The 18,351-nt window shown below is 38.5% G+C and overlaps 1 protein-coding gene and 1 long non-coding RNA gene across 4 annotated transcripts in view; one reads left to right on the top strand and one right to left on the bottom strand.

The window, feature by feature from the left end:
• Nucleotides 1-18,351, bottom strand: part of LOC147795973 (uncharacterized) — a 107,792-nt gene that overhangs the window by 35,913 nt on the left and 53,528 nt on the right. The window contains exon 1 of one of the 3 annotated variants that reach the window (XR_015423350.1): nt 5,274-5,564. The exons of 1 other annotated variant lie outside the window; for it this stretch is intronic. This is a non-coding gene — a long non-coding RNA (uncharacterized LOC147795973). Of the gene's footprint in view, nt 1-5,273; nt 5,565-10,382; nt 10,483-18,351 lie in introns of those variants that run through there. One more of the 3 variants, XR_015423352.1, reaches the window with a different exon arrangement.
• Nucleotides 1,153-12,426, top strand: LOC147795975 (uncharacterized). The gene is made up of 15 exons (XM_087129760.1): nt 1,153-1,311; nt 2,457-2,582; nt 2,988-3,175; nt 4,075-4,233; nt 6,904-6,986; nt 7,257-7,383; nt 7,605-7,709; nt 8,487-8,672; nt 9,031-9,159; nt 9,429-9,632; nt 10,088-10,213; nt 10,326-10,388; nt 10,745-10,822; nt 11,074-11,255; nt 11,685-12,426. The coding sequence occupies exons 2-15, from the start codon at nt 2,504-2,506 to the stop codon at nt 11,749-11,751; spliced, it is 1,776 nt and encodes a 591-aa protein (XP_086985886.1). The 5' UTR covers nt 1,153-1,311; nt 2,457-2,503; the 3' UTR covers nt 11,752-12,426.

The following is an 18,351-nucleotide window of genomic DNA, read 5'->3' as shown; positions in this document are numbered from 1 at the left end:
TGGTAACCCATATCCTTAAAACGCTGTGTACTGCAGTACAGGCGGTTGATTATTCATACTATCGTTGGCGCTTGGTATGATCAAATAATAACTTCAAATTTAATGCTTGCGCAATTGCTTGTATGACTTTACACAGAAAAGTGTTTTATGAGATCTCATGATCACTCCTTGGGATGAAACACGAGCGCATTTTGTTTTTCGTGAACTTAACCGGGGAGCTGTCCTGTGTTGGTCAACATTAGTGGACAGTCTTAACCAAATTTGTAAAGAGACTTGGAAAACTGATGTTTTGAGGTGACACAATAAAACTACAAACATCATTGCATGGATAATGTAAAAGTGCAAAACAAAATTTACAAATTCACGACGGCAAAACTGAGTACATCTAATAGTAGATATTTTTCCTTCTATTTCCTGGTCACTGCAATATAGAGGCTGAAAGTTGACCCCTGATGGTGCACTTCTGGAACCCTTGGATAGGAAAAATAACGTTCAAAGATTTTAGAATATGTAATATTTTTTCGTTCAGTTTCTTCTTAAAATATCCAACTTGGGAAAAAGGGCTTTGAAAACTATTTTCTAGTACAACAATTTATAGAAACTGAAAAATTACCTGACCTAAAAGAGAAATATCCTGCCAAAAATTGACCCATCACTTCCAAAATCTAAAATATATGAAGAACACTGCAATACAGCAGTCTCGTACGCAGATAAATAGTTACGGTTTGAAATTTTATGGTAGTCTCTGGGAAAAAACAAAATAAAACAGATCAAAATGTTTTGCACATTTTCGGATACTTTATAAGTTAATAAACATAAAGCAATATTCCACTTTTCTAAAAGATTCTAATATTTCATCTGACTTTTGCTGACAACAACTGCGTGATGTCAACTCAACGGAATCCGGAACCCATCGACTGCAGGTACTACGTGAATCTTTGCAAGGTTGTACAATCATGTTTTTCAAGAAAGCATGGGGTGGTTTCCGAGTAATGAATTATTTTTTTCAAAAAGTATCGAACGTGATTGGACGGCCAAATGTAAAATCCCCATAGGCGGACCGTCAGAGTGCGTAATGGTAGTCTGGGAGCCTAATGGAACAGCAGCAATTATTGTTATCAGATTATGGCGTTGGGTTTGGGCACCAGACAGGCATAGTTAAAAAAAAAACCGAAGGGAAATACCCTTTCATATCATATGCGGGCTTCAGACCTTGTATGGTTGCCAGACCTATGATTCAGTGAATTTTTAACGGGTTTCTCCGTGATAACATCTTGCATTACTTGTTTGAAAGAGGCTACAAGGGAGAAAGTAAGTAGTGTTACTTTAAACACAAACTGTATCAAGAAAAAAAAAGGTTTAACTCATATTTTTAGTCGAGATTTCTGCAGGGCTCAAACTTCGGAACAACGTACGTTAGAATCCGCCATCTTGCGTTGCTACACCAGGCATAGGCCATGTACATGTATAGTACTGTACATGTATGTTAGCCCTACGACGCGAACGTGCATTACGAAATTAAAATCAGGAAGCGTCATACGCATATGTATTGGTGACTAGTCGACTAGCAACCACAAAATTGCGCAACTGCATAAAAACAGACGTGTACTACGTGAATCATTTTTATATGCTTTTGTTGTACTAGCACGGCAACTGACAACATGTAGGCTACATATATGTAGGCCTAATTAATTGCCATGATTGCATGACTTAGAAATTTCAGCACGACAGATCTTCATTTGATGCCACTGCTCATATTGTCAGTGGACGTGCATAAATTTGTATTCATGAATGGAAGTCTGACCACGTGGCAATTTTAGACTGTATTTATCTCACTTAGCTTGAAAAAAATACCCTGGAATCACAAAAAGAAATACGTCAATGTTGGAATCCATTTGGTACAACAGGCACCACTTTAATTTTTTCCTGCAGCAACCAGTTACTCCAATTGGCTATCTAAAAGCAAGAGAATGTCCTAAAAAAGTCAAATTTAGCAGTGAAAATACTGAGGTATTCGCTCAGAAAACACTTAAAATTTTCAGAATTTTCAGACTAGTCTTAGAGGATTTATGCACAGGGTGTCCAGTGGTATCTGTGTAAATGCACGTTTATATGGAATTCTTTCCAGAAGGATAAGTCTTGCAACTTTTGGGGGCACTGAAAAAAATGAACTCAATAGAAAACCTAAACCCCAACTTGAAGCCATCTTGTCCTGCAGAGAGTCCCATTCCTGGTGCTATTGCACCGTATTGTCACGCGATCACTCAGTTACAAGTTAATTTTCTAATTTTATGGTATCAGTTCAGTGCTGGTGTTTAAAAAAGTGAAATGCAACTGGATGACAGTACAATTTGCATTTCTTTTATAAAAAGATCCTTTTGTTTCAAATTGAATAGTCATTCGATTGTTTTGAGGTAAAGCTTTCATAAGTTATAAATATTGTCTGCTATCAACAGGAAAGAACACATCAATCATGAAATTCTTCATATAAACAAATACATGTATGATGGAAGATGCAAGACCCGATCACATCAAGGAGGTCAACATCACCTCCTCATTTAAGGGACCTCCAGGAAGGTTAGGTGGGTAAAAGATGTACCTCATTAAATGAGGACTGTGTGTCAAATGTGGAAAAGATTAACAAGTGGCTGTGCTTTAGATGAGATTCCGGTAATGTACATACAAAATCTGGCTGTGCATCTTTCCACTGACAGCTACTTGTACATTTACATGCATGGATGCATACATTTATGTACCAATGAACCATCAATCTATTCAGTTGTCTGTCATACTGCGTAATCCTTTGATCTTGCAGGAAATCTCATGCTTGATTCCTATTCAAAGCAATGTTCTGCAATTTTGAATCAGATCATTAGGCAAGATCATCTGATGGCTCAGTGATGATTTATCAATCAAAATTTGTAAACACATCTGTATACAATGGTTTCTGACTTCAGTGTTCATGTTTCTCCACCGAATATTTTTAGAATGCAACCCAAACGACAAAGACACCAACGCTGATCAACCATCCCCTGATGACCCAACCTCTGGCCCTGGACCAACAACTACATCATCATCATCATCCATTGGTACCCTCTCAGAAGAATTTGAACATCTCTCAGCGCATCTGATGAGCAATCACGGAGACCCGGTAAACACTTCATTGCGACATGATGTAAGCAACACAGCATGATTTAGGATTATTTGACAGAGTGATAAAAACAAATGAGAGAAACTGCAGAAGGGGCTGTTGCAAGGGGGGCTTTAAAGTGAGGTCTAGATTATATTTACTCCAGATCAGAAATTATATTGGGTATTTAATATGAGCATTTAGATATAGAAGTCTTGAACTGATACTGAGAGCCTTTAATTCATGTCATGCTCATTCAATTTGGGGTAATGACATTTGCTTTGTTTATACAGCATTTTGACGTCGTCAAGCAAACGCTTACTCTTATCATGTAAAGTGTCTGCCTCCCATAGACTTTTTGTACCACTCAGCCTTTGGGCCTCATGGGTCAGTGAGACACTATATTATTCCATGTTATGCTTGTGCAATGAGTAACATTACAACTGTACATGTAAGTTTTATGTTTGATTAGAAAATATGGTACATCTCTTAATTCCTCCAAAAAGTGTTTCTCCCCCCTCAAAAAAATCTTTGCTCCTCCCTTTCCTCCCCTTAAGCAACATGTACTTGTAAAATCTGTTGCTGCCACCGTTGCTTCCTATAACCTCAAGTGAAAAAGATCATACAGATTTAAAGGTTTGGGACTTGGACAGGTTTGTCATGATTTTTTCAGTGTTTTTAAGTACCAAACAAGTTCCATTCAGTTGCTTGGATTCCCAGCACTGTGAAGTTGACTCCAACAGTTGTAATCTAGTTGCAAGTGGGGGTGGGAGAATGGATAATTATGTGAAAGATGAGTAATGAACCATTTATTGTAATTTTCCATTTTTCAAGCATCTTTCCTTGCCATGAACTTTGCCTTGGTTTTGGTATTATTAATATGGAAAGATTTTTTAGTTCAGTATGTTGGGCACTTAATGCTGCATTTGGTTTTTGTTGGCCAGGTTCTTCCTGATCGTCCTGAGGTATCCATGCAGATTCATAATGTTGAACTTGCGCTGCAGAGTTTATCCAAAGGCAATGTGGCCACTGAGATCACGGCTCACCTGACAGAACTTGTGCCGAAGATTATCCGTTTGGAGCGCAAGGTCAAAACACAGACGGTATGACAATCTCACAATCATACATACGTTTTATATTGTTTTCTTGCCAAACTGAAATTGTTTTATTTTGGTTTCAGAGTCTTTTCTTCAATTTAAATTTTTGTTTCCATGAAGTTTTTGAAGTTTTTAAATGAACAGTATTTCAAACTTTTTTGGCCAAGTTCGTTTCAAATTTTTTCATTGTTTTGTTCAATGTTTTAACCAAGATTCTTCAGGCTTGTGGATTTTTTTCTCCACACTCACCATACTGTGGTGCCATTTTAGTGCATGTAGCAGCCACAGTCTGGCCTTTGTGCTGGTTTTTTCCTCTTTGGATGTGGTTTTTATCCTTATCTGTTTCATGACAAGGTTACTTACTGTATCAAAATTGAATAACTAACCCACTCGCACCTGTATTTGTTAGTTCCCAGCGTCTTATATAAATCTACATGTACCGTGTGTACTGCACTAGAGGATGTGATGTGTGCCACGTCAAAGTTTACTTGATATTCATTTCTCATAGGACATTGGGAAGTCCCTCTCATTCTCGTGGGGTGTTTCCCCTTCTGAGCAATTCCACGAGTGAAGTGCAATATGAAATGCCTCAACTTATGTGAAACACCATGCTGTAAAATCAGGGGCGGATGGGGGAACAAATAGTTATTCATCCTGTCTAGTTTTTGAGGATGTATGTGGCACAGCTGAAGAGTTTGGGAGTGTTTTTGATCAGGATTTTGCAGTGCTACACTCTGGCTGTGCACACTCCAGTTGGCATTCAATGAATGAGCGACCCCATTGTGTTGGAATTTCTAATGGGCCTTTCAGCCAAGCCAGCCTTTTTTCTAGGGGAATTACAGCGCAATGTGGCAGCCATAGTGCCTTTGGACAGAACTGGTGCACGTGGTGGTGGTGTCCTGTTAGGATGCCGCAATGATTTAGAATATCGAAAAAAACCAGAATTTGAACAACCTGATGTGGAAAACCTTTGGGTATTCAAGCTGTAGCAGAAATTGGAGACAAAGTTTTTGCTTCTGACCACAAGTCCCTCAAGGTTATCCTACCTGTTTGGTGCAATCCAAAACCACACATGGTCAAGCGTCCTGTCTTCAATTACCGCAAGGCAGATTAAATGACTTAAACCAAACACTTGCATGCGCTCCATGGCATCTGTTGGAGGCAGCAGACAACTGTAATGAGGCAACCTCTCTCTTCTATGACTTTGTGGAGGCTGCAGTAAGAGATGTTGTCCCGATAATCCGACCGCGTCGCCTTCCCCTCCCTGGTTTGACAGCGAGTTGAATGCAACCCTTAAGAAGAAGCCCATTGTTTCCAGGTATCAGTTGCAAGGCCAGGAGCTAGAGAGAGTGTGTGTACAGAAAGATCTTGGAATTTATATTGACACATGACTTAACTTTGTTCACCATGTTGAGTTTATTATCAAGAAGGCTAATCGCGTTGAGCATGTTCTCGGCACATTGTACTATTTCTTGATAAGGCCTCAACTTGAATACTGTACAATTGCTATTAACTCTATTTCACCGTACCAAGCAACTAAGATAGAACGCAGGTTTCTTTATTTTATGTATAAAACTCTAGGTCCCGACAATGATGTACCCATTCCTGACTACCAGAATCTTTGTTCCCGGTTTAGATTTGTTCCATTTTTCTCACCGACTTATCGTAAATGACTGTTTATTTTTGTACAAGGTATTCCACAATCATTTCACTGTTACTGACGCTATTCCTTTTAGCCTTTACACTCCATCATGCAGGACAAGATTTGCTGACAAACACATTCTGCACATCCCACGGAGTCGCATTGATGTTGTTAAGAGAGGCTTCGTCTCTAGAATCTCTACAACATACAGTGGGCTCCATGGGAGGTGTGATTTGTTTGGGGCGGCAAGTCTTGCTTGCTTCCGTAGCGAAATCTACCAAGCTCTCAGACTAAGTAACTTATAAATACCGGAACTGAAATTCACTGCATTTAATATTTAACTACTCCATCGCATATGTCGCATATAGTGTTGATACGTGTAATTTAAATAATATATCTTTTATTTGTGTTTCATTTGAATCTTCTCCTTTTAGGCTATATTCTCTGAATTTATAAAAGTACATATATATATTTATTGTCTTATATTTCAATTTCTAGTTTTTGTACCTTTCCTGTAAGTGGCAATTTTCTTGCTGTTGGAAACAATTAATAAATGATGTTTTAAATAGAAATTCAAGCAAAAGGTTCGTAAGATTTTTTTGTTAATAGAAATTAGGCAGCAGGGAAACAGCAAAATATAGATTAATGGGACAAAAGGTATTTCCAAATAAGTTTGTCTTTTAGGTCATTTAACTTGGAATTAAAATTAAAACTCCAACCTTTAGTTTTGAGAATTTGCCTTAAATGAATTTACTGGGAGAAGGGACCTTTCACAACAGTCAGTGTCACCTTAGTCTGTTTAATATGAACATGACCATAACTTGTAAACAAGATTAACTTTACTGAGTTCTTCTGCCATTTAAAACATGTTTTCATTGTGAATTATCTCAAAAGTGATCACCGAGTTATATCCAAGCACCTTCCAAATCAGGCAAGGAGTTCCTTGGTTTAGAAGTAATCAAGATCTCGATCTGGGTTTGAACTTTACTTGTGAATTGCAGATTAAGCAAAAATGTGGATAATTTGTCTTTCAGATTTTACGTGGGATCTTTGAAGAGGAGAACCAAAATCTCAAGAGTGAGGTTGAGTTGATTAAAGAAGAGCGAGATAACATCAAGTAAGCATAGTTTTATGTTGTAGCAAGTACATTGTGATCAAGTAGGTAATGAAAACTCACTCAACACGTCAGTCCGCATGTAAGTTGAACCTAGTTCGTAAAGATGAAGAGTAAGGAAACTATCCACTGTCTTTAAATGACTTGTGTAGATTTCATTGAAGAAAAGAAAAACTATTAATTCCAGTTTCATATAGAGCACAATTAGTCTGACACTGAGAAATGTGCTCAGTTAAAATCTTCAAAGAAAGTTTCATTACTTTTCTTCATCAGAGAAGAGAACAGGAAGTTACTGGAGGAAGTAGCGGAGTTGAAACGGGCTAAGGAAGATGAACATCTTGGAGGATTTGACTATGTTACCAAGAAAGAGGCTTGTGAGATCAAATATGCTGAGAAAAAGGTACTTTGATTATTTTGATATGGTATCTTCAGTGTTACCTTGGTATATGTATTCTGTTCTATTCCATGTTATTAAACTTTAAGAAATGCATCAAGTCGAAGAATGAGGTAGAAGGAAGAGTGGGTCATTGAAACTGCTGCTGTCACATGGACTATGGACTATGTGAGATATTGTGTGCCCTGCCTGTGGTTAATGCCATTTTTTCTGTCTTTTTCTTGTAGGAAAAAGAGAAACACCGTAGTGTACAAGGCCCAGCAGGAGTCAGCGAAGAAGATCACTCAATCCTGCAGCGGAAATATGCCTCCCTCAAAGGACAGATTGAAGAGGTAAAGAAATAACAAACACAAATTATTATCAGGTTCTACAAAAAATATTTTATGTTAACACCTACTATTGTGGAGGAATCAATTTTAGATTTACATATTACACCACAATGTAGTAATGATGAATGGGAAAGTATTTGTGTGAGAGCGAAAACGGTTTCCATGGTCGTAAGGAATGCTGACGGCAGGCATGATGTCAAAAGCTGACAATCATAGAAGAGGTGGTGTGTGATGTCATTCTGAAAGAAATTTTAACAGAATGGCATTCTTAACTCAGGAAAATGGTGGTGATAGTGGTGATGCTCTTGAAGCTAAATTGTGACTTCAATTAGATGTATTTTGTTTGTAGTCATTTTTTGGACATTGGAGGCATTACTTTTAAGTAATATGAAAAAATGGGCATAATGTGTGTTACTGAGCAAGAAAGATATGTTGTATGCCTGTCATGCCATTATACATTTTGTATGGGCCTACTCTGGCAGCTAAGTGCAAATAGTTGGCACAAGTTCAACTTCGCCGACTGTCACTCTGCCTGTTTGCGTCAGGTGGGAAAATCCCAGACAAAACATTTCCATATGTCAGCCTCTAGTGTCGGGGGCCTTTTGGAGACGTCGGTTATTGCAACAGTTATATGGAAAACAGGCATAATTTGTAGTCCATATTTTCTCCCTGTCTTTGGTGATAAATAGCAGGACTATTTCAGAAAAGTACCAAATAGTTTGTAACACTGTATAATTTCAACTGATATTTATGTTTGGTTTGCAATTTTGTATTGCATAGATTGTGAAAGTGAATCATTCTTGGGATGAGCATTACAGAACCATGAAAGCTCAGCTAGAGGCCCGTATCAACATCCTCCAAAAAGAACTGGATGATGCAAAGAATCAGATATTGATGCTGGAGAAAGAACAGAAAGTTGGAGATGACATGATGGTACACGAAAAGGCAAGGATCGAGAAAGCTGAGGTGAATATAAAAGAGAGAAATGAAATGTGGAACCTAGTTATAAGCAGATGTCAAGACATGATTTAGTGCTCTGAAAGTGGCTCGGAATGAGTTTAAAGCTGAAGTTATTAAAGTAAAGTATTGGTGCAACAGATAAAGCTCTAATTTTTAAAAGGGCCTGAGAAATTGGCAAAATTTCCCTTCACTCACGAGTGAATAGAGTGTTTGAATGCGGCTGATTATAACAGATTATGATATGATCCTGGAACAAAGTGGAGAAGGTAGCTATAAAATAAAGATACCAAGGACATCAGAAGGATCTCGACATTATAACTTTTATCACTGATGATTGTATTTGTATAACTACCAAAATTTACAGAAAGAGCATGCAGGAGCACTAGCAGAAGCTGTTGCCATCAATCAGAAATGTGAGAAGCTAGAACGCTATGCTCGCACACTGACTGGCCAACGTAATGAGATGGAAAGAGAGATCAAACGCTTGAATGAGGTAGCTGCTTGAAATTTTTGATTATCAACTGTAAAATTAATTTTCTTATAGTGTTATGCTTTGTTGTACTTCTGTAAACTTTTCTAACAAGTCAAGAGGTTTTCTTAATTTGTTCCACCTTTTGTTTCTTGTATCTGAAAAATGTGGAGAGAAAAAAGGGGCTGATATTAGTACATAGCTTACTAAACATGGATACTATTGCCATTCATACTGTTACATTGAATACACTGGCACTGATTAAGAGACATGTTCCTTGTCACCTTATTTAGGCCCTTGCCAAGAAAATCAGAAACAGTGAAGAAGAGTCAGCAGGAATCTACTCTGAACAACAAAGAGAACAGCGTGCCTCTTCCCCATCAGCCAGTCATCAGCAGGGACAGCATGACCAGACTCGTCTAATTGGACATCAAAAGGGAGTTCATGAAATGACAGAAGCTGAGATGAAAGAGGAGATTGAGCTGCTGAGACAACAGGTCAGCTTATTAGCATAGCAGTTGCTATGGCAGATAACATCAGGCAATGACAAAAATGATTGTCATGGAAACAGAAGGGACTTTATTAAATGATAAAAGCTGAGAAAAGACAGCGTTTTGAACTCCTAAAATGAAGACAATTAGTAAAATGGTTGTTCTCACAGTAAAGTAGCAGAGTTAAATTGAAAGGTTTACTGTGTATGTTTAATGTGTCTCATTGCATGATGAAGCTTTACATATTTGCAGCCTTCTTTATAATTTATAATTTGATGCCACATATAAACAAGAAACATCAAATCTGATGTGATTTAGGAAACACATTTGTTTAAAAGTCATCGACATCCAAGTATTCTAGATAACCAACCATTTGACTCCCTGATGTGACGTACTTTCATAAATCAGGAATGGTAATATTCCTTTATATACCAATAGATTTTGAATTCTGTGACATATAGAATGAAGTTTTCCAGTCAGACTTCACTCATGAGCGTCAGGACCGGCAGCGTGTAATAGGGGAACTTGATGTCATGCAAAAAGAGCTCCGTCGAACCAAGAAACTCCTCAAGCAATGTGGGCAAGAGGTAAGACAACAAGATTTTATCAGGCCAGCATTGCCTTACAGATAAATTCAAGAACTTAAAAGAAAGGCCAGTTACAAGTAATTACTTAGGATGTTGTTTGTGCTATCTGCAGGTAGTGTACCAGGATCCAACACTGACTCACCTGCAACGTGATCGTCATCACTATTCAGCTTCGGTCTGTATTCACTCATCCAAATAGCCATTCATGTTAGTTTTAAATTCCGCAGGATAATCATTGACCAGGCTTGTCAAGATAGAGCCAAGTGGAGCTGCAAAAAAAACAATTGTGTGAAGAAAAGGGGCAAATTATTGCGCCTGACATGTCCAGATACTGGATAATTCCTTTAAAATACAGCACAATAATTATTTTGCACATTTGCCGGTATTTCAGACTTTTAGGCAAATATCAGAATGTTGGTGTTAGTCATGCATTTTTAAAAAATTAAAAAGTGTCTGATAATGAAATCTAACAAAAGAAGACAGGGATTGTCAAATGCCATTGAAATGATGAATTCTACATTGTATGTTTAGGCCCCTCCACATGACTATGGCTATGTTGTCTATCAACAACCCCCAGCTAGACACAACCGACCAGTGTACCCACAGGAGGTATGTACATTTTGATGATTGTGAGAACCCCATTTTATACAAAGCACTCAATTCCATGAAAAAAAGTAGTACGGTATTGACATAAAAGAGTGAAGTAGTGTAGATCAATACATTGTATTTGTCTACTGAAACAGTGGAATTAATTACATTATTTGATTTTTGTCTCAACATTAAAGCACTAATTTAGCAAGAACAACCTGAAATTCATTTTAAATATTTTCATCCTCACTGTCGTTTTCTTTTTGAAAAAGTCCGGTCGGCTGATTCCTCATGGCCAAGGCAGACGAACCTACAACCTAGCTGCCAATGATGTTTACATTGATGGTGATGATGTTGAGATGGATGGCGGGCCAAGAGTTAGTGTGGAATTCAATGAAGTATTCAGTGATGCTAACCCAACTGAGAATGACCAGAACAACCGGATCTGCCCAAGGTCAGTTCAAGTCATTAAATGACCATACTTAAGGTTTGTCAAGTGTCTCATTAGTCGGTTCATAGGTCACCTCAGACCAATTCATAGTATGCTACAAAGAAGTTTCTGGTTGAAATTATTTTACTAGTTACAACACTGGATCAAATTGGGAAATTAGGTCTGTTAAATGGCAGGTTGAAAGTCAGCTCAGATCAGTGTGTGATCGTAAGTCAGTAAGATCATGATGTAGTCATAGCCTGAGTAAGTTCAGGTGACAGTCTAGTCATAAGTCAATTCAGGTCATTGATTGGTATTTTCAATTAATCAGTTAATGCTGTTGTAACTACATGTTGGTTGATTCAACTTTTTTCATCATGTTAACCATTCCTTTCTTGAAATCACTTTTTTCTCAATTTAAATTCTTTTTATATTGACTTTTTCTTCCATTAGATGTGAAAGGACTTTTGACAATGACCCAGACTACCATGTTCACATCAACACCTGTCTGGATAACTAAAGATTGAGTGACAGAGTACTTGTCTCAGTAACTGATCTTGAATCATAACTCAAGACATCCTAGCAACTCACACTAAGTCATTTAAATCTCAGGAAGAGCAACCGCAACCCTTCTCCTGAGATGTGAATGACTCAGTGTGAGTAAAGTGATAACTTGATGAACGACTCAACTACAGGGCTTAAACGAAGTTGAGTCAACGGAGGAGAAAATGTCCTTTCTGTGATAATATTTTCCAAAAATATTAGCAAATTTTTGGAGAATATTCATTCACAAGATACTTTGAGACTGTTTCACTTTTGCACATTGGTCCTTTATGTTACATTGATGATAACATGGAGATGAACTTTATTGAATGATTCATGTTGAAAACACTGTGAAGTTGTAATACTTTCTTTGAATTAGTAATCTCCATGTAGATGTTCCATTCATGTATAAGCCATGCTTGCTATGCCTATTCATTGCTAAAAAATACCTTTGGTGGATGTTTGTTATCATCATATATCATCATTATCTACATGTGCCTGATAACTTCCCATTAAAATGTGCAAAAGTTCAGGTATATTTCAGAACCTCAAGATTAGTCGGTACAATGTGTAAAAGTTAAGCTGATGAATACAGAAAAAAATGTTCGCCTCAGGTGAAACAGAAAAAGCATATTGAAAAGAGAAAAAAATTTTTAAAAAAGCTTTAAAGAAGTTAACTTGAAGTGGTGAGGAAAAGTTTGTCATAAACTACAATGTGTTCAAGTTAAAGCTGAGTTTAGTGTATGAGTTGATACACGATCAAAAGGGGGAATCAAAGGAAAACGTTTTTTAAGAAAACTTACAATAAAGTTGTCAAGAAAATTCTTCATTCCGAAGGTCGTAAAGACATTTTTCAAGAATTCACAGCTTATTTATTACATTATTAGTTTATTGCTTTATTTTTCAAATATTGTACACACGTAATTGTTTTCATTCCAAGCATGTTGAGTTGTTGCTGCTGTGCGGGGCATTTCAATGTGTTTGGAATGATATTTACTTCTTTCATTACGGGTCAGTCCCTCTAGAAACTCTCCGAGTTTGAGCCCCTAAACTCGGAAAGAAAACTGCACTTCTAGCGGTTTACCGTCAGGTTTTTAATCCGTGAGTCAACAAACCTGCTGTGCTTATCAGCGGGGTTCTACCACAAAGGCTGAAACACAAACATTTAATAGCCGTATGACAGCAGGGGGCGAGTTTGTTACTGTGGAGTACTGTGGGCATCTTCCATTCCTAAAAAGGGGTGTGGAAATCATTTTTAGTGGGAGCCTGGGGATTTTCTGTTGAAATCATGGCTTCTGGTTTTGCTCCTTGTTCTGAAGATAAAGTGTTGTTTGTCCATACAGAATCGGTGGAAGTGCCATGGAGGCAACACTTTTTTGGTTTGTGTCTGAATTGCTCCCAAAACTTTTGAATCAGGCACAGAAAATATTCAAGCCTGAAATTAATTTTTCAACCGAGACGATTATAACTAGCAGTTTTTATTGCAAAACATTTCCTAAATTAGAGAAAAATATTTTGTGAGAAATCCATAAATATAAACGGGGTTTGACCTCGCCGGTCCACTAGCCAAATTTTAGTCAAGAGGGCCGCACGGCCCGGCGGCGATCATGCATGTGCACACTCGAGCTCGGTGTGATCAAAATCGCGTAAATAAAATTCGATGTAAGTAGGTGATTTTTCCCATCAGTTTTCGACCTTTCAGCTGGAAACCTACCTTAAAAATTTACTCTGATGGTGACAATATTAGGACCAAACTGAACGGCAAAGATCGTACCGAAGTGAAAGGAAGTCGGGTCCGCACGAGTGATAGCGCTGTGCATGCATAGGCTGCACACAACGAACGAAGTAGCACCTATGTGAACTTCATAAATATGCATGTAGTGTGACGCATAAGGGGCAGCAGCTTTGCATTTGTTGGCGTGGGATCAAAATGAATATGCAATACACTTGTTTCAATTTATGATTGGTGGTTGGGATGAAAGCGCTAGGGTGGTTGTAGTTTGTGAGTGCTTGGTCGCGGCATGGTCGCGGCACATGTGGCAGGAAATGAAAAAGTCAAGTTAAAATTTACGCAAGTTTAGTGTTTTTTTTATTTACTGGAATTCTGATACAAGAACTAAGTTTCCATAAAATACGAAACCCTTCATTGTAAAATCAGCTTGTTATAATAGTTCTGGCTGAGGAATGGATTTCTTTCGCAGTTACTTTTTCCATGCTGTAAAAAGTTCCCTCACGGGAATAGCTTAAAACTGACATAGCATTAGATTGGGGAAAAAGTTTTGTAGTAGCTAAACACACACTGTAGACTACTACAATTTGACAGTTTTCCAGATGTTATCCAACTGAACAACTGCTGCGATCTAAAACAAAAAGAAACGGCTGTGATAATGATACATATTTCGACACTTCAAGACGGTAATTTTGCCAGTCTGGCACTCATGCACATGTGCATGTACAGTACGTGATTTCATTTATTCAGCGCACTAGTGTACATGTACATGTATGTACATGTACATTTACAGTACACGCATACCGTACCGGTACATGAAGCTGGAGCGACGGCCCTGCGTGTGCAGTGAGTGGTTCACTGCACGTTGTCGGTCCCCTTTGGGGTTTGCGGTCACAGGCCCTTCCGAGATGATGGGGTCTTGGGTCAGGCTTATCGTGCGTTGGACTGGTCGACCAGCAATGCACGGTAAAAACCGCAAAGCGTGTATTCGACAGCGTGTCAGGTTCATTGGTCATGTTGTAGCTCTATGGTGTTAGCGTGTCGGCTAAAATTCTGACCTGTACGGTGCACGTAATGTGAGATATCGAATTGAAATTTTGCGACTCACCAGTACTCGGGTAAAAGTATTGCCGGCAATACTTGCATATTTTCACAGGGAGTTTTGCCCGGCATTCGCCCGATCGGCAATAATTGATTTTCGAAATTTCACATATGGTACCCAAACTGTCAGACGACACGTTTTCGCTAACTTCTGCAAAATTACAAGACGTGTTTTCACTTTTGTATTTTCTTCATCTCATACAAAGAGTATCTTCTTCTACACAATGATTCTTTAGGTAAGGTATGTTGGATCACAGTCGTCAGAGAGTTTCCCGTATGGCCAAACAAATTCCTAGTGGTTTGTTTATTTCCTAATATCTGTGCAGTACACATGGCGTGCATTCATCACCGGCCGCGGTATTTTAATTTGTTTGCGGCACTGCACACACAGGTGTGACCTTCGCAGTTCTTAATATTTTTTGAAAGGCCGACAAAATTGTATTTCCCGTATGCACCATAGAGCTACAAACAGGGTCATCAAAATCTGTTTGATATCGTCAGAACTAATGTTCCTAGGGTTTACTCAAAGTAGCCAAAATAAAGTATTATCATCTGGGAGTAAAATACGTATTAGTTTGTTATGTAAAGTTATTCACCATTGGCCAGGCACTGCAAAAAAACTGTCAAAAACAGCTGGAAACCAGGGAACTGGGAGCAAATTAGAGTGTAACTCCAAAACCGCTCAACGTATCACAACAGTTCTTGCACTATGAAATTATTTGGTTTCCAATGTAAATATATATGTTAATTCCATTTTTTTAGCGAAAGAACAGACCTGTCAAAATTTACCCGCAAATTGTGCAATGTTCACGTTTCCTGAGGCGCGGAGGTTTTTTCATAACAACTTGGTGACCGGCATCACTGTACACTGACCTAACTCACGAACTACACGTCGTATAAAAACAGTTCCCACGGGCCTGAAAAGCCCATAAAATAATCAGTATTGTCATATAAACTCGATTTCAATCCGTCAAATTCTTTGTCTGTCAAATTTGTGATCCACTCAGAGAAGCTCTTTTAATCTTAATTGTACAAGTACATGTACACTACTGTACATATATACATGTACGTTAGAATGGTATGCTCCACACAAACTGGGAGCTTATCTCCTGTGTCCTGTTGGGCCTTGAGCCATTATGTAATGTGCAAACACATTTAAGCAGTGTACTTAGGTTGACAAAATGACTAAAACATTTTGATATGAGAGAACCACACTACATCGATGGCCAAGCATGTCCAATAAACAGTGGAAGTGGTGTTTACGATGTTTCTTTGTCTCTTGGCCGGTCAGCGATCGACATGACCATGAGCGCAATAATATACAGTACCAACAATTTATTTATGAAAGCATGCAACCAGCGTATGATTTTGACCAGTTTAATTCTGAACTCCACCAAAAAATCGAAGAGTCAACTAGTTGTTAGTGGGGTTTTTGAAGCATGGTGGTGCTAGTGCATTATGTTTCTACCTCATAACACACGGAACCGACCTTAAGGGGTGTTGGGATCCGGGATATATTCTTAGCGACAAATTCGAATTCCTCTCGAGAATATATGCAGCGGTGGCTGTAACCACACCACATCGGCTTCTGTGTTATTAGACGGTACAAGAGTAATTATTACATTGAAATGTCTCCCTAATGAACAGTCTCTCCCTAAGGTTGAAAAATTTACAACAACGTGTCTCCCAAATGCCCTATTTGGGCTAATAACAATAACGATTCCAGATTGGTTGTGCGTATCCCTAAAGTTAGGGTTCCCTTCAGACCCCAACCGCTCAAAAATATATTGACCGGCGTTGGATCCAGGGAGGCGGTGTGCACTGAGAGGGACGTCCCCGGGCCAGCAGAGGCTGCATGTGATATTTTTTAGAAGCAGTTGCATTCCGAGTCACTTGGTGATAAATCGTTCTCGATTCGCCCTTGATGGTAATCCACTCCATGTTGCACGAACATTTATAAGTCATATACATCACTTACATGCTCAATCCTCACCCGCAGATTCAGCCTCATTAAAATACTGGAATACAATGGGGACCCACAGGCCCCTACCTCTTTGTATTACTGTATTTTTAATGAGGCTGGATCCGCGGGCGACCTTAGTGACGTCATCCGAATACTTTGTGCTGTAGGTATAGTTACAGCCGTATGGGCTCCCCTCTGCTTGGGAAGCAAGACCGATTTTGCCCAAAAATAGTTACATTTTTTGGGATTGTTTGATCATATTTCCCTTCATTGTCTATTCCCTGAAAACAATGACCTTTGGCTTCTGCCAATAGTCTGTACCGCGGGGTTAGTACCCTTCCGTTCCATGTTTTCGAGTATAATAATATACAAAGTATGCAATCCGCATTTTCACAGTACAGGAAAAGTACTATTTAATGTGTACATATGTCAAGTTTTTTTGGGGGGGAGGCTTTTTGTAAGGGGTAAAATTCTGCCCCCCAAGGCCTGATGACTTATAAAAAAGGGGGAAAAAAAGGTCCTCAATAAAAATTTGGGGTTATGAGCCCCACATCCCCCATCAAAAAAACATAATTTTATAACTTATCCATTTCAAGCAGTTTCAAGCCAATAGTATTATTTTTGGCCTTATTTATTCTGACAGAATAAAGTCAGGTGCTGATTATTCACGCATGGTACAGAGCAAACCTGAGTAAGGTTGGTGCAGTCCACCGCTGTGACCTGGGTTTGATCCTGCCTGGGACACGTGGATTGGGTTTTTAGACTTATTTACCTGATTTTGTGGGTTTTCGCCAGAATATTCCTCTTGACTTTTCCTCCCCCACAAACACTGTAATGTCTTCTCCCTACACAATCACTGATAAGCACACCCCCATTTTATGAATGGAAGAGGCACATACACAGCACTGTCCAAGTATCTGCCCAATGTGGAGCTGTGGTCATAAAACTCTTGGGGGTCACACAGTCACTGCTTAGATAAAGGATTACAACAGATAAGAGAGCTGACCACAAGACAGTTAGAAAAGCAGTTTTCTCAGAGGAGTTTCTAGTGGAGGTTACCCGTAATGTGATGTTCTTATTGACTAACTCAAAAAGATTTTGCTTTGTTACTTGGTTTGAGAACTAATGGTTGAGGGTTGTTTTTTATGTCTACACGTTTTCATTTCAGGTTTTGGAAATGATAACTTTGTAGTGATTACTTTGAATTTGTAAGTTTTTCTTGCGCAACGTTTTCGAAAGAGATTGCGTCATGAAGTGTCGGAGTGACTCTTATTATGAAGATCTGTAGAGACGTAGAAAACTTGGTAAAGAAACTGTTAACTGTTGAGAATACTCTTTAAGAATTACGTATTGTCACAGAAAAGCTGTATAGGCAATAATAGCATTATAAGATTCAGATAGATTTAGATTGATGTCGCAGAAATGTGCATCACCACTACTCCAATAATGTTTTTTGAAACCGTTACGAGTTGATAGAGCTACTTTATGATAGATAAGTGTGTAGGCTTAGGATTCGTGTTTAGAGTCTTTTTTTTTTCAGATGCCTTTTCTGGTGAGACAAAATTTGACTTAGTTTTGGGCACAAAACGATTTGGCATGAAGAGTGATGTAAGTTGCCGAATGCGTTTCAGGTCATGAGAAATATGAAATAAGAATTATCAAGTAACTTGAAACAAAAGTACAAAATTATCGAATATTGCATGTTTCACCAGGTAGGGCCTGAGTATTAATTAATTATATCTGCTCTTATTTCGTGATAGTGACAGAATACAACACGTATTGTA

This window comes from Acanthaster planci, linkage group LG19 (genome assembly GCF_054643075.1).
Source record: "Acanthaster planci isolate LZ-2023a linkage group LG19, COTS_SCS, whole genome shotgun sequence".
In the NCBI taxonomy this organism is placed as follows: Eukaryota; Metazoa; Echinodermata; class Asteroidea; order Valvatida; family Acanthasteridae; genus Acanthaster; species Acanthaster planci.
The sequence above is the reverse complement of the archived record's forward strand: the minus strand, read 5'-3'. Positions and strand labels throughout refer to the sequence as shown.

What these genes read in the sequence shown, in the direction of transcription:
- LOC147795975 (XM_087129760.1), top strand. Translation starts at nt 2,504, where the DNA reads ATGATGGAAGATGCAAGACCCGATCACATCAAGGAGGTCAACATCACC. An exon ending in GCAAGGTCAAAACACAGACG is followed by an intron (nt 4,234 to 6,903) that starts GTATGACAATCT and finishes TTTGTCTTTCAG; the next exon opens with ATTTTACGTGGGATCTTTGA. An exon ending in AACAACCGGATCTGCCCAAG is followed by an intron (nt 11,256 to 11,684) that starts GTCAGTTCAAGT and finishes TTCTTCCATTAG; the next exon opens with ATGTGAAAGGACTTTTGACA.